We start from the raw sequence: 19,467 nt of genomic DNA, 5'->3' as shown, positions 1-19,467 counted from the left end.
GAGCACTGTAATGACGTAATTACTCTTTCAAGTATACAAAAAAGGAAACCCCTTTAAACAACGCTATCTCAATAGCCATCTTCCAGCATACTTCCAAGCGAATCCTTGCAAGCGAATAAAAGCAATGTATAAGGCAGCGTAGACCTCAATCACATCCATAGAATGCTAAAGAGATACCCATTGAAGTCCATACAATAAAAGCCTTTTTACGTTTATTGTAATAAACCTATCAATATATAACACAGCAGCGTCTGTACACAAAGAGCGACTACCAACTTCTTTAACTATGTTTTCGATTATCCAATTCTCTGACGAACAGCATGAGCAGACATCCCAAGAACAGGATTTGCAGAGATGCCCTCATTGCAATGAGCTTGGCCATGTCCGAATTAGTAGTCAACACTGCCGTTTCAATCCTCAACGTGTTGCGATTCGCGAAGCCAATGAGAACGATGTCCCTGTACGCATGTGCCGCTGTGGTTCAACCGATCACCAAAGAGTCAGTCATCATAGCTACCCTCTGAACTCTGCAAACATAGAAGGGGCTTCCCAAGAGGAGGTAAGGCTAATCCATGTTACTAATTTGGTAAAATGTCTCACTATGCAACAAACAGACCCCTGTTGCAAGAATCTCAGCCGAGGTGATACCGCAACGCCATTCTTCAGGAACCATGACAGCACAGTGCCCCCATTGTCATGCTTGGATGTGGATTGATGAGCGTAACGAAGGATCAAGAAACAACCCCAAATTCGAGTTGTGTTGCGGCAAGGGAACCATTGTGCTTCCTGCTCTTAAAGAAACGCCACCAGAGCTATCCCAATTGCTACGAGACAATACTCCTCGCGCCAAAGATTTTCGCAAGCACATTCGAGTTTTCAACAACGCATTGAGTTTTACATCTCTTGGTGTCCAATTGGATGATTCGGTTGCCAACTCTGAACATGGCGCGTACAATTTTCGTATCCATGGATCTGTGCATCACCGAATTGGTGGGTTGCTTCCCAACAACAACGCAACGCCAGCCTTCGCACAAATCTATGTCCATGATCCTGATGCAACAGCTGAGCTTAACTCCCGAGCAAATGCTGCAGGCCGTGGTTTGAGTGGTGTGGATGAACGTTGGAGGATGAATATACTTGCTGAGCTACAAGCGATGATGCATCGAATCAATCCATTTGTCTAAGATTTCAAGACAATGGCTGATGTTGCACGTGAACATGGGATTGAGAATGTCAACATGGTTATCCAAGCCGAAGGCACACCTGATCGACGCCGTTACAACACACCTGTTTGATCCGAAATTGGGATCATCATTATTGAGAATCAAAATGAAGATGGGCACAACAACCGCGACATCATGTTGAGAACCAGAAGTGATGGTTTGCAGTACATCAATGAGATGAATCAATATTATGATGCCATGCACTATGTCCTCATTTTCCCTAAAGGTATATAAAGCATCCATATGTCAAATATACAAACGTTAACATGCTAATGTTGATTAATCGATGATGATAGGTGATGCAGCATGGTGCATTGAAAGTCGTTCTCAACACCGAAACAATCGCAAGGCGTCTGTGATGAATTGGTACAAGTATCGATTGATGTACCGTGGTCGCGATGATGATTCTCAACGTAACGATTTGCATCGTTTTGGGAAATTATTCCAGCAATACATTGTCGACATGTATGCGAAAATGGAATCCTCCCGCCTTGGATATGTACGACTAAACCAAAAAAAGATGAGGTCTGATCTCTATTCTGGAGTCATGGATGCAATGCGTTTAGGTGACAACGATATGCGTGAAGTTGGCCGAAGAACAGTTTTACCATCATCATTTTACGGTGGTCCACGACACATGCAGCAGCTGTATCAGGATGCAATGAGCATTGTTCGACGATTTGGCAAACCAGACCTTTTTGTCACTTTCACGTGCAACCCATCATGGCCTGAAATCCAAGAAGCTTTGCTTGAAGGCCAATCTGCTCCTGATAGACCGGATATTGTTGTTCGGGTTTTTAAGCTCAAGCTCAAAGAGCTCCTCCACGACCTCACTAAGCAACATGTTCTTGGTAAAGTGATCGCCCATGTGCACACTGTGGAATTCCAAAAGCGTGGCTTGCCGCATGCCCATATTTTGCTTATCCTTGACCAAGATCATAAGCCCCGAAATGGTGCTGATTGCGATGATATTGTCAATGCCGAATTACCTGATGCTGACAAGTACCCAGAAGCACGAGCTACAGTATCCAAAAGCATGATGCATGGTCTATGCGGTGTAACACATCCTCAGTCACCTTGCATGAAGGATGGTGTTTGCACAAAAGGGTTTCCCAAAACTTTTGTGAATGAAACGATCGTCAATGAAGATGGATATCCCCAATATCGAAGGCGACAAAACCCAAATGACTATGTCATTAGAAATGGGGCTATGCTTGACAACCGATGGGTAGTACCCCATAATGTGTATTTATGCACCAAATATGATGCACACACCAACGTGGAGATCTGCAGCTCAATCCTATCAATCAAGTATGTGTACAAATATGTATACAAAGGCCACGACAGAGCTGCAGTAGCTGTATCAACAACCTCCAACAATAACAATGCCCAAGAAGACGCTGATGAGATACGCCAATATCTCGACTCCAGACATGTATCTGCATCAGAAGGATGCTGGCGATTGTTTTCGTTTTCATTGCATAAGGAGTTTCCTGCACATCAACGATTAGCCATTCACCTTGAAAACGAGCAATTGGTCACTTTCAATGAAGATGCTGATCCAACGATTGTAGCAAGTCGTGCGCATGAAACAACGTTGACTGCATGGTTTCAATACAATCGCGACCATCCAAATGATACGGAAGCTCACGAGACCTTATACCCTGATTTTCCCGAACGATTCGTTCACTTGGATGACTCTCGCAGTTGGAAAATCCGAGAAAGAGGTCATGGTGGAACCATTGGGCGTATATACAATGTATCACCACGAGAAGTGGAAAAATACCACTTAAGATTACTACTATATCACGTACCAGGTGCCAAGGGTTTCCGGGACCTTAGGATAGTGAATGGTGATGAGCCGCCAACGTATCAAGCAGCAGCAAGATTACTTGGGCTTTTAAGCGGTCAACAAGAGTGGCATGAGTGTTTGGAGCAGGCATCTCATTACCAAATGCCATATGCTATGCGTCAGCTATTTGCCATCATCTTGCATTTTGCACACCCGAAGATCCGCTTGAGTTATGGATACAGCATCGCGACGTACTTGCTGAAGACTTTCGCCAAGCTGCTCGCATAGAGCTTCAAGATCCCAATCTTCCATTCAATGACTACATCTATGATCAAGCATTTCTGGCAATTGAAGACGTCATGATTGGATTATCAAGGTCACTCGCTAATTACCGGTGCTTTACGCTTCCCGAGGACATACGACATGAAAACCATGATGATCCATCTGAGCCACTTATCATCCGTGAGCATAGACGCTTGACTCGCAGGTTACAATTGTTGCCAGAGCCAACTCTTTCCTTCAATGAAGACCAGCAACGTACCTACGATGCAATCTTACAGTCATTGCATAGCCATGGAAACCTATCCAAGGTATTCTTTGTTGACGGGGCTGGAGGTACAGGGAAGACATACCTTTTCAATAGCGTGTTGGATACAGTAAGGCGAGCTGGAGATGTAGCCATTGCTGTAGCAATAAGCGGCACAGCCTCAGTGCTCTTACATGGTGGTCGTACAGCCCACTCGACATTCATAATACCGCTTAAAGTCGATGGTACCACTTATTGCAGCATCACGCCTCGATCAGCAACTGCTCGGTTATTGAAAATGGCAAAGTTGATCGTATGGGATGAAGCTTCGATGATTAGCCGTCATGTGATTGAAGCTGGCAACCGCAGCTTGCAAGACCTAATGAAGAATGTCAACGAAGAGCTTGAAAACGTCCCCTTTGGTGGAAAAGTTGTAGTTTTTGGAGGCGATTTTCGACAGGTATTTTTTTATCCCTTTATACGAGCTTATCATTGCTCATTGCTTTATCTCTTATTCTACATGTTTATTGATGTATACGTATGAAACAGGTCCTTCCAGTCATCCCTCATGCTACACGACCACAAATCGTTTCACAGGCTCTCAATCATGCCAACATTTGGAGACATGTGCGTGTTTATCGCCTTCAAATCAACATGCGAGTACAGCATGCTATTAATACCAACAATGCCACCACCTTGCAACAATTCGCTGATTACCTCCTCTCCATAGGAGATGGCAGAGAGCCAATTGTACATGGCACCGAGGATCGCATACGTGTCCCTGACAACATGCTGCTTCCAGGTGACAATGTCTTCACTCTTATTGATGCCATATTTGGTGATCTCCATTCCGCACCACTTTCCTCACACGACTTATGGGTCGAGCCATTTTGACACCGAAGAACAAGGATGTGGCCGATATCAACAACACCATCATTGACAGATTCCCAGGTGACATGTACGACTACAACAGTGCTGATGACATGAAAGATCCTCAAGACCAAATACGCTATCCACCAGAGCTACTCAACTCCCTTTCGCCATCATCTCTTCCGCCCCATCATCTCAAACTCAAAATTGGGTGCCCTATCATGCTTTTACGCAATCTTAATCCTGCCAAAGGTCTTTGCAATGGCACACGTCTTATTTGTAAAGCCTTTCAAAGATACGTCATCCAAGCAGAAGTTGCATCCGGATCTCATATTGGAGACATGGTACTTATACCACGTATACGTATTACAGCACCAGAAGAGCAATGCCCTATTCCTTTTACACGCACCCAATTCCCTGTACGACTGGCATTTTCAATGACCATCAACAAGTCTCAAGGCCAAACATTTGATAAGATTGGCATTTACCTCCCCCATCCGCCTTTTGGCCATGGTCAGCTTTACGTCGCCATGTCACGTGTTCGCACACCTGATTCAGTACGGTTTATGCTTGATCGCGACAACTCCAAAATCGCCCAACAACCAGGGTCTTACACACGCAATGTCGTTTACACCGAAGTTTTACTTTAATCATATGCACCATGACATTTCTCCCTTTCTTTTCACTATATAGACATCCCTCAAATCCCCTCATATACAAGTTTTCACTTAATCCCCATTGTCAGCACACATATAAATATCCTTCCAACGAGTTAGCCATGTGGCCCCAACGCAAATCTAATCAATCTTTCGCGAGGGAGCGTAGTAATAGTAAGCATGTTCAATGTATGTAGATCTAAGCATTACTCCAAATGTAGTGTTAAGCCCTTCCACAGAAAATCGACGTTCTCGAGCGAAGCGAGCAGTTGGCGGCCTAGTAGACTTTTAGAAAAATATAAATACGAGCAATAGTTACAGTAGAACGAATAAAGTATCAATTATCTTATCCTTGAAATATCTCTCTTACCTTCTTTATCTTATTGAATCATCCTTGTACTATTACTTAAGGAAAGGAACGTACCCAAGAGATGCCACGGAAACCGTTAAGAGACGATTGAGGGATCAGCAAAGAAGTGTGAGGTGTATGCTGGACGCGTTTATTATAAGGCGGAAAACGAGGACGAGTTGGGATGCGAGTTGCTGCACGAAGGAAACGTGGATGAGGTGATCAAGCAGATTCATGAAGAAGGGCATTTCGGTATTGGTAATACGTATCGGCGAGTTCGTGTACAATACAATGCACCAAGGCTAGGGCAAAGAGTCAAAGCATTAGTAAAGTCATGCCATACGTGTAAATACGAAAAAGGATTCCAAGAAAAAGAAATTACCCAGCAAGGCCAATACCCATCCGATCCACTCCTTTTTACATGGTGGGTTGTGATGCTGTTGGGCCGACACTTAACCCAACCAAGCGAGGAAATCGTTATCTTCTGGTAGCGGTGGATTACTTAACCAAGGGGCCAATTGCACGTGCTGTACCAAGGATCGACGAAGAAACTACTGCAAAGTTTATGTTCGAGGAAATCATTGAGAAATACGGTGTGCCGAACTACCTGTTAACAGATCGAGGATCCAACTTCAAGTCATAGATGGTAGCCAATTTTCTCAAGGAGCTAGGATGTCGGCACCTTACTACCACTGCATATCGACCACAAAGTAATGGTTGTTGTGAACGTCTTAACCAGACCTTGGTGAACACCATATCAAAGTTGGCCCTGGATAAAGAAGGAACTGCCGATTGGGATGAATACTTGACACCAGCATTAATGGCAATACGTACAATGCCCAATGACGGTACTGGGTATACACCTGCTATGTTGTTGTTCGGCAAAGAAATGAGGACTCCCGCAAACTGGCCAGCTCCAAAACAAGACTTTGTGTTGGGTGAAGAAGACGAAGCGATTGCTCAACGTGTGGTTGCCATTAGTGAATTGTTGTCGAAATTACGAGAGGACGCAAGAAGCAAGGCCCAAAAGGAAAAAGAAAGACATAAAAAGATATACGATAAGACGGTGCAAATAAGGAACGGGTTTATTGTGGGAGAAAAGGTTTTGATGAGGGACCCAACTCCGCCAAGCAAGTTTCATGCAAGGTGGTTGGGACCAATGACAGTGGTCCGAGTCATGAGGAATGGTGTTTACCAATTGGTGGGCCCAAATCAACGTCGACTACAAGGAGGAGTGAACGGAGATCATTTGATCCCTTACGTTCAACACAAGAGATTGATACCGGATGTACAAGTCAAGCGTGCGGAACAGCAATTTCAAGCGTGGATGGAACGGTATGGTGAAGAAGAAGTTTGACCTAGCGGGGAGATTGACACACCCTGTGCCCGATGATCCGGTCAAACTTGCCTTAATGAGAAAAATGCCTATAATCATCCTGGTAGTATCTTGCCTCGTGCTCACGTGATCCCATATCCAACATCTTTACTTCCTTTCCTTGACATCATACCTGTTACCCGATCCTGGTCCCTTGCATCGATTATCATTGTACCACCTGCTTACGCACGACCACATCATCATCATCCCCCTATAGATCCGCTAGATAGAGCCATTAGAAAAGTATAAAAGACATCGAATGAAAGATGCAATAAACATTATCCTGACCTTAAGATTGATTTGATTTGTGGTGCACTCTGCTTGAGGATAAGCTTGGTGGCCATTTGAATTCTGTATCTTATTGTAATTAAGCATTCGAGCATTGAACCGTTAGATTGTTTAGTGTGAGTTTGCTTGCATATCAATTTTACCCAGTCAACCCGGAGAAAACATTCAAAAACTAAGTACCGTTCGTGTCACTTTGTTTTTCCCCTTTTGGGGGGTTTTAGCTTCCCCACCTTGTACCATCACCATCATACCACCGCTTCCTTTCGTCATTCACCTTTCTTTTCCCCTTGCCTCTCACACGGGGTTTTTTTAAATGTCACCACTTATAAGTTCAAACGCACCACGGCAGAGGCCATATATGCTGCATAGCGCGCTGCCTCGCTTTAATGAAACAGAGTTTAACCTAAACCAAACTTTCGAACTGGCATGAGACGTCTGTAGGGGAGTAGTCAGCCTCTCAACTGCCTTTTATAGTCGCTGGATTTTGATAGCTGAAACCTTGTCGTCGTCAACCACTCATTTGTCTGAGGATGTGTATTTAGAATAGCCATGAAAATATTTTATTAAACCCTTGTCTTTTATCTTTGTCTTTGAATTGGAGCTCGTTGTGAGAAGCAGTTGCGATTGCTTATTGTTTGGTTTTGACGATTGAAGGACCCCTTGCGATTACTTCATTTGGATTATCGTGACAACCTCTCTACGAACTTACTGCCCTACGTGTCATTTTGGGGGAGAAGCTGCGCATATTATTATCACACATTCGTACGGCAGACTATTGAAAACAACTTACATCCCCAACAATACACTTTCATCCATTGGGTACATCATCCATCCATCGACTTATCGACATGGCGAATCAAGAAAATCATGGTGTCATGGCCCCTAGAGGCAGGAATCTCGAAGCGGAATTGTTGCGATCATTGTTGGCCAAACCGGAACATTTTTATGGCAAGGCTGATGAGGATCCTATGGGTTGGCTAAGAAGCATCAAAAGACTACGTCGTGGTGGCATCTCAGATAGCAGCATTCTTCTTGTGGCTGGTTCCCACTTGAAAGGATCAGCAGGCGATTGGTGGGCCGAACATGAAGATGATGTCAGTACATGGGAGGTGTTCGAGGAGAAGTTTACGGAGAGATATGCAAGCAAGTCGATCAAGAGAGATTGGTGGCGACGTTTGGAGTCTCGCAAGCAAAAGGATGGTGAAAGTGTGGCCGAGTTGGTTGAAGCACAGCAAGCATTGTTTCAACGTTTGGCATTGAAAGATGAAAGGATGAAGATTGATCTTTTATGCAAGGCACTCAAGGATGATGTTGGTTTTGAGGTTGAAAGAGAGGAGCCGGAGACGTATGCTGAAGCTGTGGATGCTGCAAAAAAAGAAGAGTCCTTACGTATCAAGTACAAGCGTGCTCCTGAAGTTGGTGGTGAATCTTCAAGAAGCACAAGCAGTGGCAAGAGCACAGTGGTGATGGCAGCATCTGATCGTGGTTCCGACGTTGGCAGCATTAGCAGTTTCGATAAGGCCTTAAATGAGATGAATGACAAGTTCAATCGTTTGGAGATTAATCTCATGGAAAGGCTGAATCGACAAGTTGGCAATGGCAATCGTGGTGGCCATGGATATGGTGGTGGATATTCATTGACATGTTACAACTGTGGGCAAGTGGGTCACAAGGCTTATCAGTGTAATGAACGTATGCAAGAGGCGGGAAAAGTCAAGGGGCAGCAGTAGATGGGAAGTCTGCCGTCCCATATCCCAATACAAAAACCTTCCAACAACAACCACCAACACAACAACAACAACAAGAAGTGCACTTGATACAAGGAGTTCAAGTTTGGCAGAATGGTCGTGTGCGTCCAAGGTCAACAGCATCGGGTGAAGCAACGGCGCCATTGAAGAAGAGAAGCAAGAGAAGGGTTGTGGATGATGAATCGAACGCTATTACTTTGCCTATTACTCCGAACCAAGTTTCTCAAAGTACGACCAAGGATGTGACCATGCAAGATGTGAAGAAGAGGACAAGGAAGCCGGCTAGGCGATTCGAGGTGGATACCAACAAGCAGAACATTTGGGACGCTTTGGGGAATGCACAAGTCAACATGTCGTTTAAGGATCGGTTAGCCATTGACAAGCAAGCAGCGAAGGATTTGTGTGATGGCATTCGTTCTATTCATGGACGCAAACCCCGCAAAACCACTACCAATCTACCGTTGTCTACCCAAGTGAATGCCGTGAACCTTGTTGGATCCGATGGCGAAGAGAGTGAGGTTGAGGATGAAAAAGAAGAGGAATGGGAGGTGGAGGATGAAAAAGAAGAGGAATGGGAGGATGAGTTGGATGGAGATGACGAAGGAAGTGCCTCTGAATCGTACCTGTTTGATTCCGAATTCGAAGATGATGACGCTGATGGATATCTCTCTGATGGCTCAATTACTCAATATCCCTACAATCCTGAATCCATGGGTACTGCAAGGCCGTTTGCTGTCAAGGTGCATATCAATGGTGAACCGGTGGAGGCCATAGCGGATACAGGATTCAGTGTCAGTCATAAGCAAACCACTTGCAAGGCGTTTGGATCTACCAATCAACAAGGATCTTATGTCAATACAACAGCTGGATGAGAGAGACACAAAACCCAATGGTGTATGTGTGAATGTACCTGTTACGATTGGCGGCAAGTTGCGACGTGAGCATTGTACGGTGTTGGAAAGGCAGTCAGACTTGTTGCTACTTGGGTTACCTTGGATGCGTGCTTATGGCATTAAAATCGATCCGACAACGTTGACACTATCTATACCTTCTCAAGAAGCCAAAGAGGATGTCGTGGTGCAAGGGTATTCTCGTCATAAGCCAAAGGAGTATAAGGATGGTGATGCTGTGTCAAATGCACCTCAAGTATTTATGTTGCAAATGGTCAAGCATGTTAGCGTACAATTCAAGGATCCCTACAATTCAAGGACACAAAATTGTACTAGTACAATTCAAGGACAGGCATTCTCATTACACAACAACATTACCCAAGTGCATGGATGACTGCAACACCCACATACAACCATACACAGCCTCGGTTGCTGGTGTGGGTGCGTTATGACAAGCATTTCAAACATCCAAACCTGGTATGTGATTATGATTGCATCTGGTATTATTGTTTGTTGGTTTGATGTAAAAAAGGCTAAACAAGATGGCAGGCAAGATACTTGGGTAGAAGATTGGCCATATTGTGGGGGTACCAATTGGAATATCCCATGAGTTGAAAAATGGCGTCCGTCACGTTCGCGCAATTTTATACAAGGTGCCCTCTGCACAAAGTGAATACCCTCGTTACAATGTTTCTAGTACCCATCTTTTTGAAAAACTATACTGAAGGCGTCTCGTTTATATACCTCAACAGAGATAAAAATCAACCTTTATTAAATAAAGATAGCCAATACAAGTACCATTATCCTTAGGACTCATTCAATAATAACATCGGTCCGCTTGCTTTATTGAAGAATACTAAAGACGATAGAATGGCGGGTACTCGATCACAGAGAGCTCTATACTAATACTAGGCCCCGAATACGCTTTGTCGTTGCATAGATCCTTTATAACGGCCATGATCGTGAACGTCCTCAAATTGTACTAGTACAATTTTGAATTGTACGGATCCTCGAATTGTACGCCAACAAAGCACGATACAAGTCAAAACGCCCATGAGACACCAAGCAGGGTTGTGGCAGCAACATTGGCACGAGGAATGAAGGCCGATTGGTACGAAGGCGCTGATTCAGAAGGTGGCATGAGTCAAGAGGGGGAGGAGAAAAGAAAAGAGGTGTGTGAGGAGGAGTGTGAAAAAGAGGCGTGTGAGAAAGAAAAAGAGGAGCCAAAAGAGGTGAAGGAGTTGTTGGAGAAATATCAAGACTGTTCCGTGAAGCATGCTGGGTTGGGTCGTGTGAATGCCGTATCACATGAAATCAAGACAACCACCGACACGCCCATCAAAAGCAAGCCGTATCGATTGACATGGAGTGAGGAAACTCAGCTGCGAAAGGAGTTGGATCATCTTCTGGAGTTGGGGCTGATTACGCCATCTCAAGGCGAATGGACATCACCAGTGCTTTTTGTTGCTACGAAGGATGGCTCGTTACGGTTGTGTGTTGACTATCGGCGTCTCAACAAGATCACTGTCAAGGACCATTTTCCATTACCTTTCATTGAAGAGCTGGTTGATTCTATGGGTGGAGCAAGGTATTTCTCAACATTGGATGCTGCGTCAGTCTATTGGCAGGTACCAATGCATGAGGATTCCATTCCCAAGACCGGTTTTGTGACGAAGTATGGGGTGTTTGATTGGTGCGTATTACCTTTGGCTTGAGTACGGCGCCAGCGACATTTCAGAGATTGATGATTCGGATTCTACAACCATTGTTGGGCAAGTATGTGCACGTGTTTATCGATGATATCATTGTTTATTCTCGCACGTTGGATGAACATGTGGCACATTTGAAGCAAGTCTTTGATATCTGCAAGGAGGCTAATTTACGAATCAAGAAGGCCAAATGCATGTTTGCAAGTGATAGCGTTGAGTATCTTGGTCATCAAATCACACGTGAAGGATTGAAGCCTACGGATCGAAACGTCAAGAAGGTGTTGGACATGGTGGCACCAAGTAGCAAGGCAGATGTGCGGTCATTTTTGGGTATGGTGGGATACTATCGCCGTTTTATCCCTGATTTTGCGGACAAGGCACAGCCCATGCAACAATTGATCAAGGCCAAGAGTGAATTTGTTTAGGGTATACACCAAGAAGAAGCATTCAAGGCATTGAAAAATGCATTGATTCATCCACCTGTATTAGCATACCCGGGCCGAATTAACCTTGGAATCCCGACAGCCCTCGACACTGAAAATCCTTCAAGTTGCGCTTTTTCATGGACACCTCTTTGCTCGTACTCTCCTCATTACTTCTCCAACAATCTGAACCACTCTACAATCTGCTGAGCACCTTTCAATTCGACGCATGATGTGTTCACCAAGTCATCGGGTCAATCGGTTCCACATTGCTGGCAGTAAACACTAGTTGGCATGGGTGCAGGTAACGTTATCACCTTTCACAGTAAGCCCAGCTTTTTTATAGACTCCAACAACACACCTCATGCTTCGATCCTTGGAGCCGATACGAGATACCATACAGCAGAGATAATGATTCACACGATATATAATGAGAATGAAGGTACGTTTTCACTTTGACATACACGGATGATTATCAAGACACCCTTCAACAAATCCAATTAAGGCACACGAGTACAACAAATACAACGACAAGGGAAAGGGTTATTGTCAGCTACTTTATCCATCCATCATTGGCGTTGACGTCGCGCATTGACTGGGATACATGCATTATTGTTGTAGTATTCGATCCATTCTTGAAGTTGGCCATAAAGCTACTTGTTGATGTTATCATTTCCAACCTTCGTTTGAAAGAGACGCTGGAATTTGGTCAAGGCAGTGATACGGGAGATGATGATGGGGGTGGAGATGATATGGAGGTGAGCATGCTTGTGATCGACGTGTTGGAGCTGTTGGCGTGCGTTTATGGATGGTGAGAATCCTTGCGTGAAGCTGGCGATTGTGTACTATGTTAAAAGCTGAAAGATCGGTACATGAGCACACCCAGATACTAGGAATTGTGGATCCATTATGTGTTTATTCATTTAACCAAAAAAAAAGACAAGAAAGCAATTACACGTTCCTAATGAAGATAATAGCATAGCTTTAGCTCTGCATCATCAAACTACCCTTTTGCTTCCCTATCCTTACCTACTTGGATTCCTTTGCACATTTATCTTTCAGAGCTTGCAATTCTTTTTCCTTTTCATCAATTATATCTGCTAGCTTTTGAAGGTAGAGCTCACCACCAGCAGCACATACACTTTCAGGATAAATTTTGGTCAAGCGACCTGTAACGAACAACACCAGTTTCAATATCGGCGAATCACAGTTGTTGACGATGAAGTCCATAGCATGTTTCAGTAACACCGCTACATCGGTGTCCTCATCGAGATCGCCAGGAAGGGCACGAACAAGGACAGCCACCAATTGATCAGGAGTAGCTTCACTATACAGAAACATTGTTAGGTTTTCAGGTGCAATGATTACATAAAAGAAGACCTTACACAATGGATTGTGGGATTGGGAGTGACATTTTTTAAAGTCGGGCACCTATTTGCACCCTGTATTTATACTCTTGGTGGGTAATGTGAGCGGTGATACTTCTCCGTATACGGATGCTCATTCCTTCCAAAAGACGACCCATGTTTGTGGCATCACATACAGGGATTGCGATCTTGGTCAAGTTTGTGGGTCCTGCAAGTTGTATAAACAAACACAGATGTGGGTGAATTGGGGCCATGAAAGGTTGCACGCTACGATGTGTTGAAACACTCATCGCATGTGAGCTCTTTTGCTAAACTGCCACTGAATGCGTACACAAAGTTGACTTGTGGAAGGGGACACTGTTGGGCTGTAGATTACGCTGACTATATAAAGAAAGGCGAAAATTAGAGAAATGTTTACCACAATCAAACGTGTCCCAATCTCCAGCCATTCTTCCCGCAACCCTTGGGTGAGTTGATAGACGCGAGGACACTACATCGCTTTACAACAACTGACATAAGCCAATAGTGAGCTCAAGCCAGGCCACCCGGCCCTGAATCTTGCTCGTTTGCTTCCAGAGCAATACTTCCCTTGGACTCCGCTGCACGTTCTCATAGACGCAGCAGGTTCGTTTTTTGCCGATGAGGCAAACAAGAACTACGAGCATTACGATGCTATATGCCATGAGGCAAGACGTCTTACAAGCATGTAGCAAGATCATGTGCGTGCTGGAGCACGTCTTTATTTGGAAGAGATTAGAAGCAGAAACCAGCAGCAATAAAGGACGCTTTTAATACCATCAATGATACACCTTTGAGAACCACACATAATGTTTTGAAGCTGCCATAAATATTGAACAGCGCGTTCTTTATTGTCCGGTAAAACTTCTCGTAGTCACCATCATCGCGATGTTTGATAAGGGCGACCATTTTTTCAATTGATCTTCTCTGGCCGCCCTTTTCCGGTTGAGCTCTACGATCTGCTCTTGCTGAGCTTGGATATGGTTAGCAGCGTTAAGGTGTACACTGCCTCCGACACCATCTCCATCTTGTAGGTAGTACACTCGTGGCCTTGTTTTTTCACGCTTTAGTAACACGTCCATTGTGTGATGTAATTTCTTTACCTTCTACAAGCAGGCCACGAACAACAGGAGAGCACCGCTTCTGATTGCTGATACCAGCTCCATCTTGAAGGTGGTGCATTCGTGGCCTATTTTTATCACACTTTAGTAACAGGGCCATTATGTGATGTAGTATCCTTACCTTCCACCATGGCATCCAACATCTTCTTCATCTCCAAAGCCAGCTTGCAACGGTCATTGAGCAGCTGCTGGCCGCTGCTGGCATGAGGCTTTTTCACCTCACCCTCAGGTCTTGTCGCTGCTATTGAATGTGAACAGCCGATTAGATGGCCACCCATGGTAGTCATGTGGAAGCTTACCTTCCAAGCGGTAAACGGCATAATTGTCCCTCGCGTACGAGGCTTGCGAGGATGTCATGCCGTCACCCTTAGGGAGGTCGCGAGGGCTGAACATAGAAATGTCAACAAAAATACGTTCAAAAGAATCAAAAGATACCAAATGAAAAGACTTACAGCAACCGGTAGCTCTTTTTCATTTCCAAAGCCGGTTTGTACTTGTCGTTGAGCGGCTGCTGACCGCTGCTGGCATGAGGCGTTTTCACTTCTATCCCAAAGACGTCGTGAAAGATCTTTTCATTGCGCGTTTGGATGGACGCAATGTAATCAGGCAAGTGTATTGCCATCGTCTTGCCTTTTGCATCACATTGCAAGCATTGTCGACCGTTCGATTTTGCGTAATAGTTGGAATGCATAATAAATGGAAACATAGTTGAAAGAGAGAGGGTTTCGTGAAAAGGAAAAGGCACCTTTTATTTGTGTTGGACTCTGGTGTAACAGCGAAAGGTCGTATCGATGTTTAACCACTTCAAAACTAGGGCAGCATAACACTAAGAGTATCTAACTTATGTGTGCTTTTCCCACAAAAATGATTACGTGTAGTTTTGGATATGAGCAATTGTGTTGGGCGAAACATAAGAGGTACCAATGAACCAGAAAGGTTAAAGCATGCAGCACCATATGGAATACGTAGTACACAAGACAGCCTAAAAAGAGACAAGTAAGTGCCACTAAAACCTTCATCTCTTTCCAATGTCAAGCAGCGACGCTGATACAGTACTCTATAACCCTGAAGACGACTCGGATGAAACAGTCATTGATTTGACAATATCCTCTGACGATGAGGAAGTCATCGATTTGACAATATCCTCTGACGACGAGGAATACGAGTTGCTCGAATCAGAGGCAGAAGAAGGTCTTTACCTCTTACAACTAAAGCCACGCACATTAATATGGTAGCAAATAGATACTTCATCGGAAGTAAGGGTAGTACCAGACGACATGCCATCATACATTGGAACTGGCAATGACCGAGAGCGAGAAGACCAATTGGTGCCAACCTTGTAGATAAAGCCGGCAATTGGCATATTGATTGTAGAATTATATGTATGTGCATTTTATAATATGGGTACAATTCAAGTAGGCACAACTTGATCCTCATCTATGTCGTCAAAAATGTTGTTTTTTCTGCTAGTTGGAACCTGTTGATCATTGCTTGGTCGATCAAAAGCTAGACAGGCCCAAGGTCAATGTATGTATAATGTCATTCAATCAATAATAGTGAACACACCGCAACGTTGAAGTGCATTTCCCTGTTGCATTTGGAACTGTATCAACGAATCACTGTCATCCGAATAAAGAGAAGCGGTATCAGAAGAGTCAGGGTCAATAGATATATATCGACGAGGCATGAAGTATGGAATAAGAGAAAAAGAGTACTTCTCACAAGCCTTGTATACCACTTGTATTTGTACCCTCGTGTTTGTGGGAAAGCATTCATGTGTATTGCTTATAGGGTAGTGATCAGCCAGCGCCTTCGATAGTTCAACGTTTTTCCAACATTTGAGTGCATGGATGATCATCATGTGTACATATCCACTTTATTTCCCATCATCATTTGATGCTCTTGCAGTCCATCACCCTCCAACATCCAAACCGCTCGTTGTTATCGTGTAGTCTAGCCGTTTTTCAGCTTGTGTATTGGTCATGCATGCATAAGCTCTGGTAGTAAATCCGATCCATCCCATTTATTGCCATCCAACATCCAAATGTATGATTCTATATACGCAGTACTATCACCTCGGTTCGTATCATGCTGGCAGGTGGTGTATCTCTTGTTGTTAATCGTGCAACAGGGTGCTTTGATATGCTGCCATATTGTAGTGTCCAACTCTCTCGTCAGCTGCACTAGTCGACTTCCACGTAACTCTGCCATGTTACTTTTCGATACTATGCCGTGGTCAATGTGTGGAATGCCATTGTCGTTCGCGTGTTGTAATCCGTAAGAGAAAAGAAAAAGGGTTGCCCTAACAAGACAAACAAAAGAGTACGTCTTTCCCAAACTTCCTGATTGCCTTTGCTATCTTCATATACTTCATGCACTTCATTGCTGGTCACCATTGCATAAGACTTGCTGATTGATGGACGCTATTGGATAGAATCGTTGAGAAAACGTAAACCGGACACGTGTTGAGTTTGACAAAGTAAAGAAAGGAACGCCTCGTACGCTGTTACCTTCCCCCTTTTTTATATCCAAACGGCTCTCCGCCTTCCTCGTTGCTAGATGACTATGACCCACCCCCAATGAAATAAACTTGAGCAAACACGTATAATGAGATCCAGAGCATGAATAAAGACTACCCACATGCGAAGAATTACGAAGCCCTGCATGAACACTTTACTGATCCGCACGAATTATCAATCATTCAGTGCGAAAACATGATAGCAGACCACGAACCATATGTGCCAACCCGCGAAAATTAAATGATCCTCCGCGAACATTAAATGATCCTCCACGAACATTAAATGATCCCCCACGAACATTAAATGATCCCCCACGAAATCATTCTCCGCGAGCGCTAATTCAATTGAATCTGAGCACGAAAATAAAGGCGGTACCCACGAAACCAAAAGTGCCGCCCATTGTCGTATTTCAAGTATCATTACGCCCATGGACCATTACCAAACACAAGACCACAAGCAAAGGTGCCACCACGCTTACGCCCTCATCACAAGGAGAACGCCATCACCAGCATCCATACACATACATACGCCATCCACTACCCTATGTTTAGCCGAGATCCTTATATGTACATCCCGCCTCCTTATACATAGCACCATTACACAAGTATCATAGAAACGTATATAAGACATGTTGCAATTGTAGCTGTAAACGGCACTTGAATATATATCGATTCTCAACGTATTCTTTCATTGTCTCTTTTTATTGAAATATCTCACCCATGAAACCAAAAGCGTAGCCCACGAAACCAAAAGCGTAGCCCACGAAACCAAAACCATCACCCACGAACTCATATATCATTATGCGCGAAACCAAGATCATCACCCACGAAACCATATACCTCAACCACGAAATCATTATCCTCATGTTCCTGTTCATCTTGGAAATCCTGTAGTTGAGTGAGTGAAATAAAAAAGTAAATGGACATGGGAGCATTTAAGTAAATAATCCCTTTTTATACTCTTTGAAGAAGCTTCCGCTGCCACTAAACTATGCTATTTATGGTTAATGAATCTTACATAACATGCATCCGAGTCATTCCACCGAGTCAAAAAGAAAAAAAATCTATATAAGGCAAGTCTTAATCATATAGACTTACTTTACCTCAACTACCAATTAAGGCGGTGGTTGCCCTCAGCTTTTGGATATGGATCCTAACACCATGACACGTGCGGTGCTAAGGGTTGTTCAAGAATATCCGGGGAGGTAAGTTGTGTGTGTAGGGTAGATAAAATAAGAAAGACTCCACCGGCAAGTAGAAATACAATGAATACAAATGAAATGTAAAATAAACAATGAACACTGAAGACTGAAAGATCAACCTGCAATGAACAATAGAAAAGATAATCAAAGAGAGAGAGAGAGAAAGGGAACAATGGGAGGGGTGTGTGAATAGTCTAAAGGTAAAAAGGGTCTCGTTCGCACAATATCAGCGATCAGCAATAGGAAACAATCCTTCTTCAAATCTTCGGCTTCAAAAAGCTTGTCTTTCTTTATTCAATCATTGAGCTAATTTATATTGACTTGACAAATACAAGGATGATGATGACAATGATAATAACAATATGGGTGTGTGTGCGTGTGCTTGTGTGTGTGTGTGCGTGTGCGTGTATCTTAGTGTGTCTGGATTTACATATAGTGCGTCTGAATGATAATGTATGATCATGGTGCATTCGGGGACAACCGAGTGAGTGATAAAAATGATAAGACGTCGCAAGAGAAGTCGTTGCCATGACGAATGTGAGATCAGGGTGCAATCGTGGTGCCGTCGTACTATGTCAATGTAGAAGTGTGAATGAACAACATAACAAGTAAAGTGGAATGAGATGAAGTGAAAGTCGTAAAGTCAGAAAGGAAGCAAGGATAACAAAAGTGATGAGTAAAGGGAAAAGAACACGTAAAGAAAGTACTAACAGGGAACAGGTAAACAGGGAAAGCAATAAACAGGGAATGACGTGGGCAAAATGTGGTGCATGAAACGGGGCATCGGGGAATCCAAAAAGGGAAAGACAAAGGAGTGTGAGGGAAACATCAAGCATCGTCAAAGGACATCACGTGGAAAGCACCAAAGGCGAGCTTGACGGGTTGAATGAAAAGATAGGGGACCACATTTCTACGCACTGCAAAAAGTTGTGAATGTCGCTTGTTCTTCATAAAACCTTACCCATATATACATTCGGACCTCGACAATCCACTGCTGGTAACCATTTGTATCGCCGACCTCTGATTGGCAAGAAATCGCCGAAATAAAAACGTCTCCTTTTCACTGAATTGACCATATCGGCATACGATATAAAAACCATACTCCGATGTTCCGCAAAATTTGTTCACATATGGAGGCCGCAATACCAAATCTGGGAAAAAAAGGTCCGAACTTAATCGAATCAAATGCGCCTGTGTTATGAGGGAAAAACTACCCAAATTGGGTGGATTTTTACTAAGTCGAGAGCCTGCTTCTGCCAAGTGGGGGAAAATGTTGCCGTAACGAGGCTATGATTACTTACTATGTTCTTCGAGGTGCTCCAAATACGCTGGTGCAATCCCGAAAGTCCGCCGACCACTAGATTACGAGCTATGACCCTTTCTTTTTTAATCA

General features: G+C 43.8%; 10 protein-coding genes across 10 annotated transcripts; 8 read left to right on the top strand and 2 right to left on the bottom strand.

The window, feature by feature from the left end:
- Positions 1 to 286: 286 nt before the first annotated feature.
- On the top strand, positions 287 to 1,184 carry O0I10_012238 (uncharacterized protein; the record flags this gene model as incomplete). Its single annotated transcript, XM_058492183.1, has 2 exons — positions 287 to 559; positions 615 to 1,184. 2 exons carry the CDS (start codon positions 287 to 289, stop codon positions 1,182 to 1,184), a joined length of 843 nt encoding a protein of 280 aa, XP_058337046.1.
- A 174-nt stretch (positions 1,185 to 1,358) lies between these two features.
- O0I10_012237 (uncharacterized protein) lies at positions 1,359 to 4,435 on the top strand (the record flags this gene model as incomplete). Its single annotated transcript, XM_058492182.1, has 4 exons — positions 1,359 to 1,449; positions 1,520 to 3,130; positions 3,199 to 4,001; positions 4,091 to 4,435. 4 exons carry the CDS (start codon positions 1,359 to 1,361, stop codon positions 4,433 to 4,435), a joined length of 2,850 nt encoding a protein of 949 aa, XP_058337045.1.
- Positions 4,436 to 4,497: 62 nt separating this feature from the next.
- On the top strand, positions 4,498 to 5,061 carry O0I10_012236 (uncharacterized protein; the record flags this gene model as incomplete). The annotated part of the gene is made up of 1 exon (XM_058492181.1): positions 4,498 to 5,061. One exon carries the CDS (start codon positions 4,498 to 4,500, stop codon positions 5,059 to 5,061), a length of 564 nt encoding a protein of 187 aa, XP_058337044.1.
- A 998-nt stretch (positions 5,062 to 6,059) lies between these two features.
- Positions 6,060 to 6,773, top strand: O0I10_012235 (uncharacterized protein; the record flags this gene model as incomplete). Its single annotated transcript, XM_058492180.1, has 1 exon — positions 6,060 to 6,773. One exon carries the CDS (start codon positions 6,060 to 6,062, stop codon positions 6,771 to 6,773), a length of 714 nt encoding a protein of 237 aa, XP_058337043.1.
- A 2,302-nt stretch (positions 6,774 to 9,075) lies between these two features.
- Positions 9,076 to 9,699, top strand: O0I10_012233 (uncharacterized protein; the record flags this gene model as incomplete). Its single annotated transcript, XM_058492179.1, has 1 exon — positions 9,076 to 9,699. One exon carries the CDS (start codon positions 9,076 to 9,078, stop codon positions 9,697 to 9,699), a length of 624 nt encoding a protein of 207 aa, XP_058337042.1.
- Positions 9,700 to 10,814: 1,115 nt separating this feature from the next.
- O0I10_012232 (uncharacterized protein) lies at positions 10,815 to 11,432 on the top strand (the record flags this gene model as incomplete). Its single annotated transcript, XM_058492178.1, has 1 exon — positions 10,815 to 11,432. One exon carries the CDS (start codon positions 10,815 to 10,817, stop codon positions 11,430 to 11,432), a length of 618 nt encoding a protein of 205 aa, XP_058337041.1.
- A 29-nt stretch (positions 11,433 to 11,461) lies between these two features.
- Positions 11,462 to 11,851, top strand: O0I10_012231 (uncharacterized protein; the record flags this gene model as incomplete). The annotated part of the gene is made up of 1 exon (XM_058492177.1): positions 11,462 to 11,851. The coding sequence occupies one exon, from the start codon at positions 11,462 to 11,464 to the stop codon at positions 11,849 to 11,851; it is 390 nt and encodes a 129-aa protein (XP_058337040.1).
- Positions 11,852 to 12,877: 1,026 nt separating this feature from the next.
- O0I10_012230 (uncharacterized protein) lies at positions 12,878 to 13,189 on the bottom strand (the record flags this gene model as incomplete). Its single annotated transcript, XM_058492176.1, has 1 exon — positions 12,878 to 13,189. The coding sequence occupies one exon, from the start codon at positions 13,187 to 13,189 to the stop codon at positions 12,878 to 12,880; it is 312 nt and encodes a 103-aa protein (XP_058337039.1).
- A 996-nt stretch (positions 13,190 to 14,185) lies between these two features.
- O0I10_012229 (uncharacterized protein) lies at positions 14,186 to 15,060 on the bottom strand (the record flags this gene model as incomplete). Its single annotated transcript, XM_058492175.1, has 5 exons — positions 14,186 to 14,283; positions 14,337 to 14,399; positions 14,476 to 14,595; positions 14,654 to 14,739; positions 14,807 to 15,060. The coding sequence occupies 5 exons, from the start codon at positions 15,058 to 15,060 to the stop codon at positions 14,186 to 14,188; spliced, it is 621 nt and encodes a 206-aa protein (XP_058337038.1).
- Positions 15,061 to 15,382: 322 nt separating this feature from the next.
- O0I10_012228 (uncharacterized protein) lies at positions 15,383 to 15,589 on the top strand (the record flags this gene model as incomplete). Its single annotated transcript, XM_058492174.1, has 1 exon — positions 15,383 to 15,589. The coding sequence occupies one exon, from the start codon at positions 15,383 to 15,385 to the stop codon at positions 15,587 to 15,589; it is 207 nt and encodes a 68-aa protein (XP_058337037.1).
- Positions 15,590 to 19,467: the final 3,878 nt, after the last annotated feature.

This window comes from Lichtheimia ornata (assembly GCF_029851405.1).
Source record: "Lichtheimia ornata isolate CBS 291.66 chromosome Unknown scaffold00117, whole genome shotgun sequence".
Taxonomy (NCBI): domain Eukaryota; kingdom Fungi; phylum Mucoromycota; class Mucoromycetes; order Mucorales; family Lichtheimiaceae; genus Lichtheimia; species Lichtheimia ornata.
The sequence above is the reverse complement of the archived record's forward strand: the minus strand, read 5'-3'. Positions and strand labels throughout refer to the sequence as shown.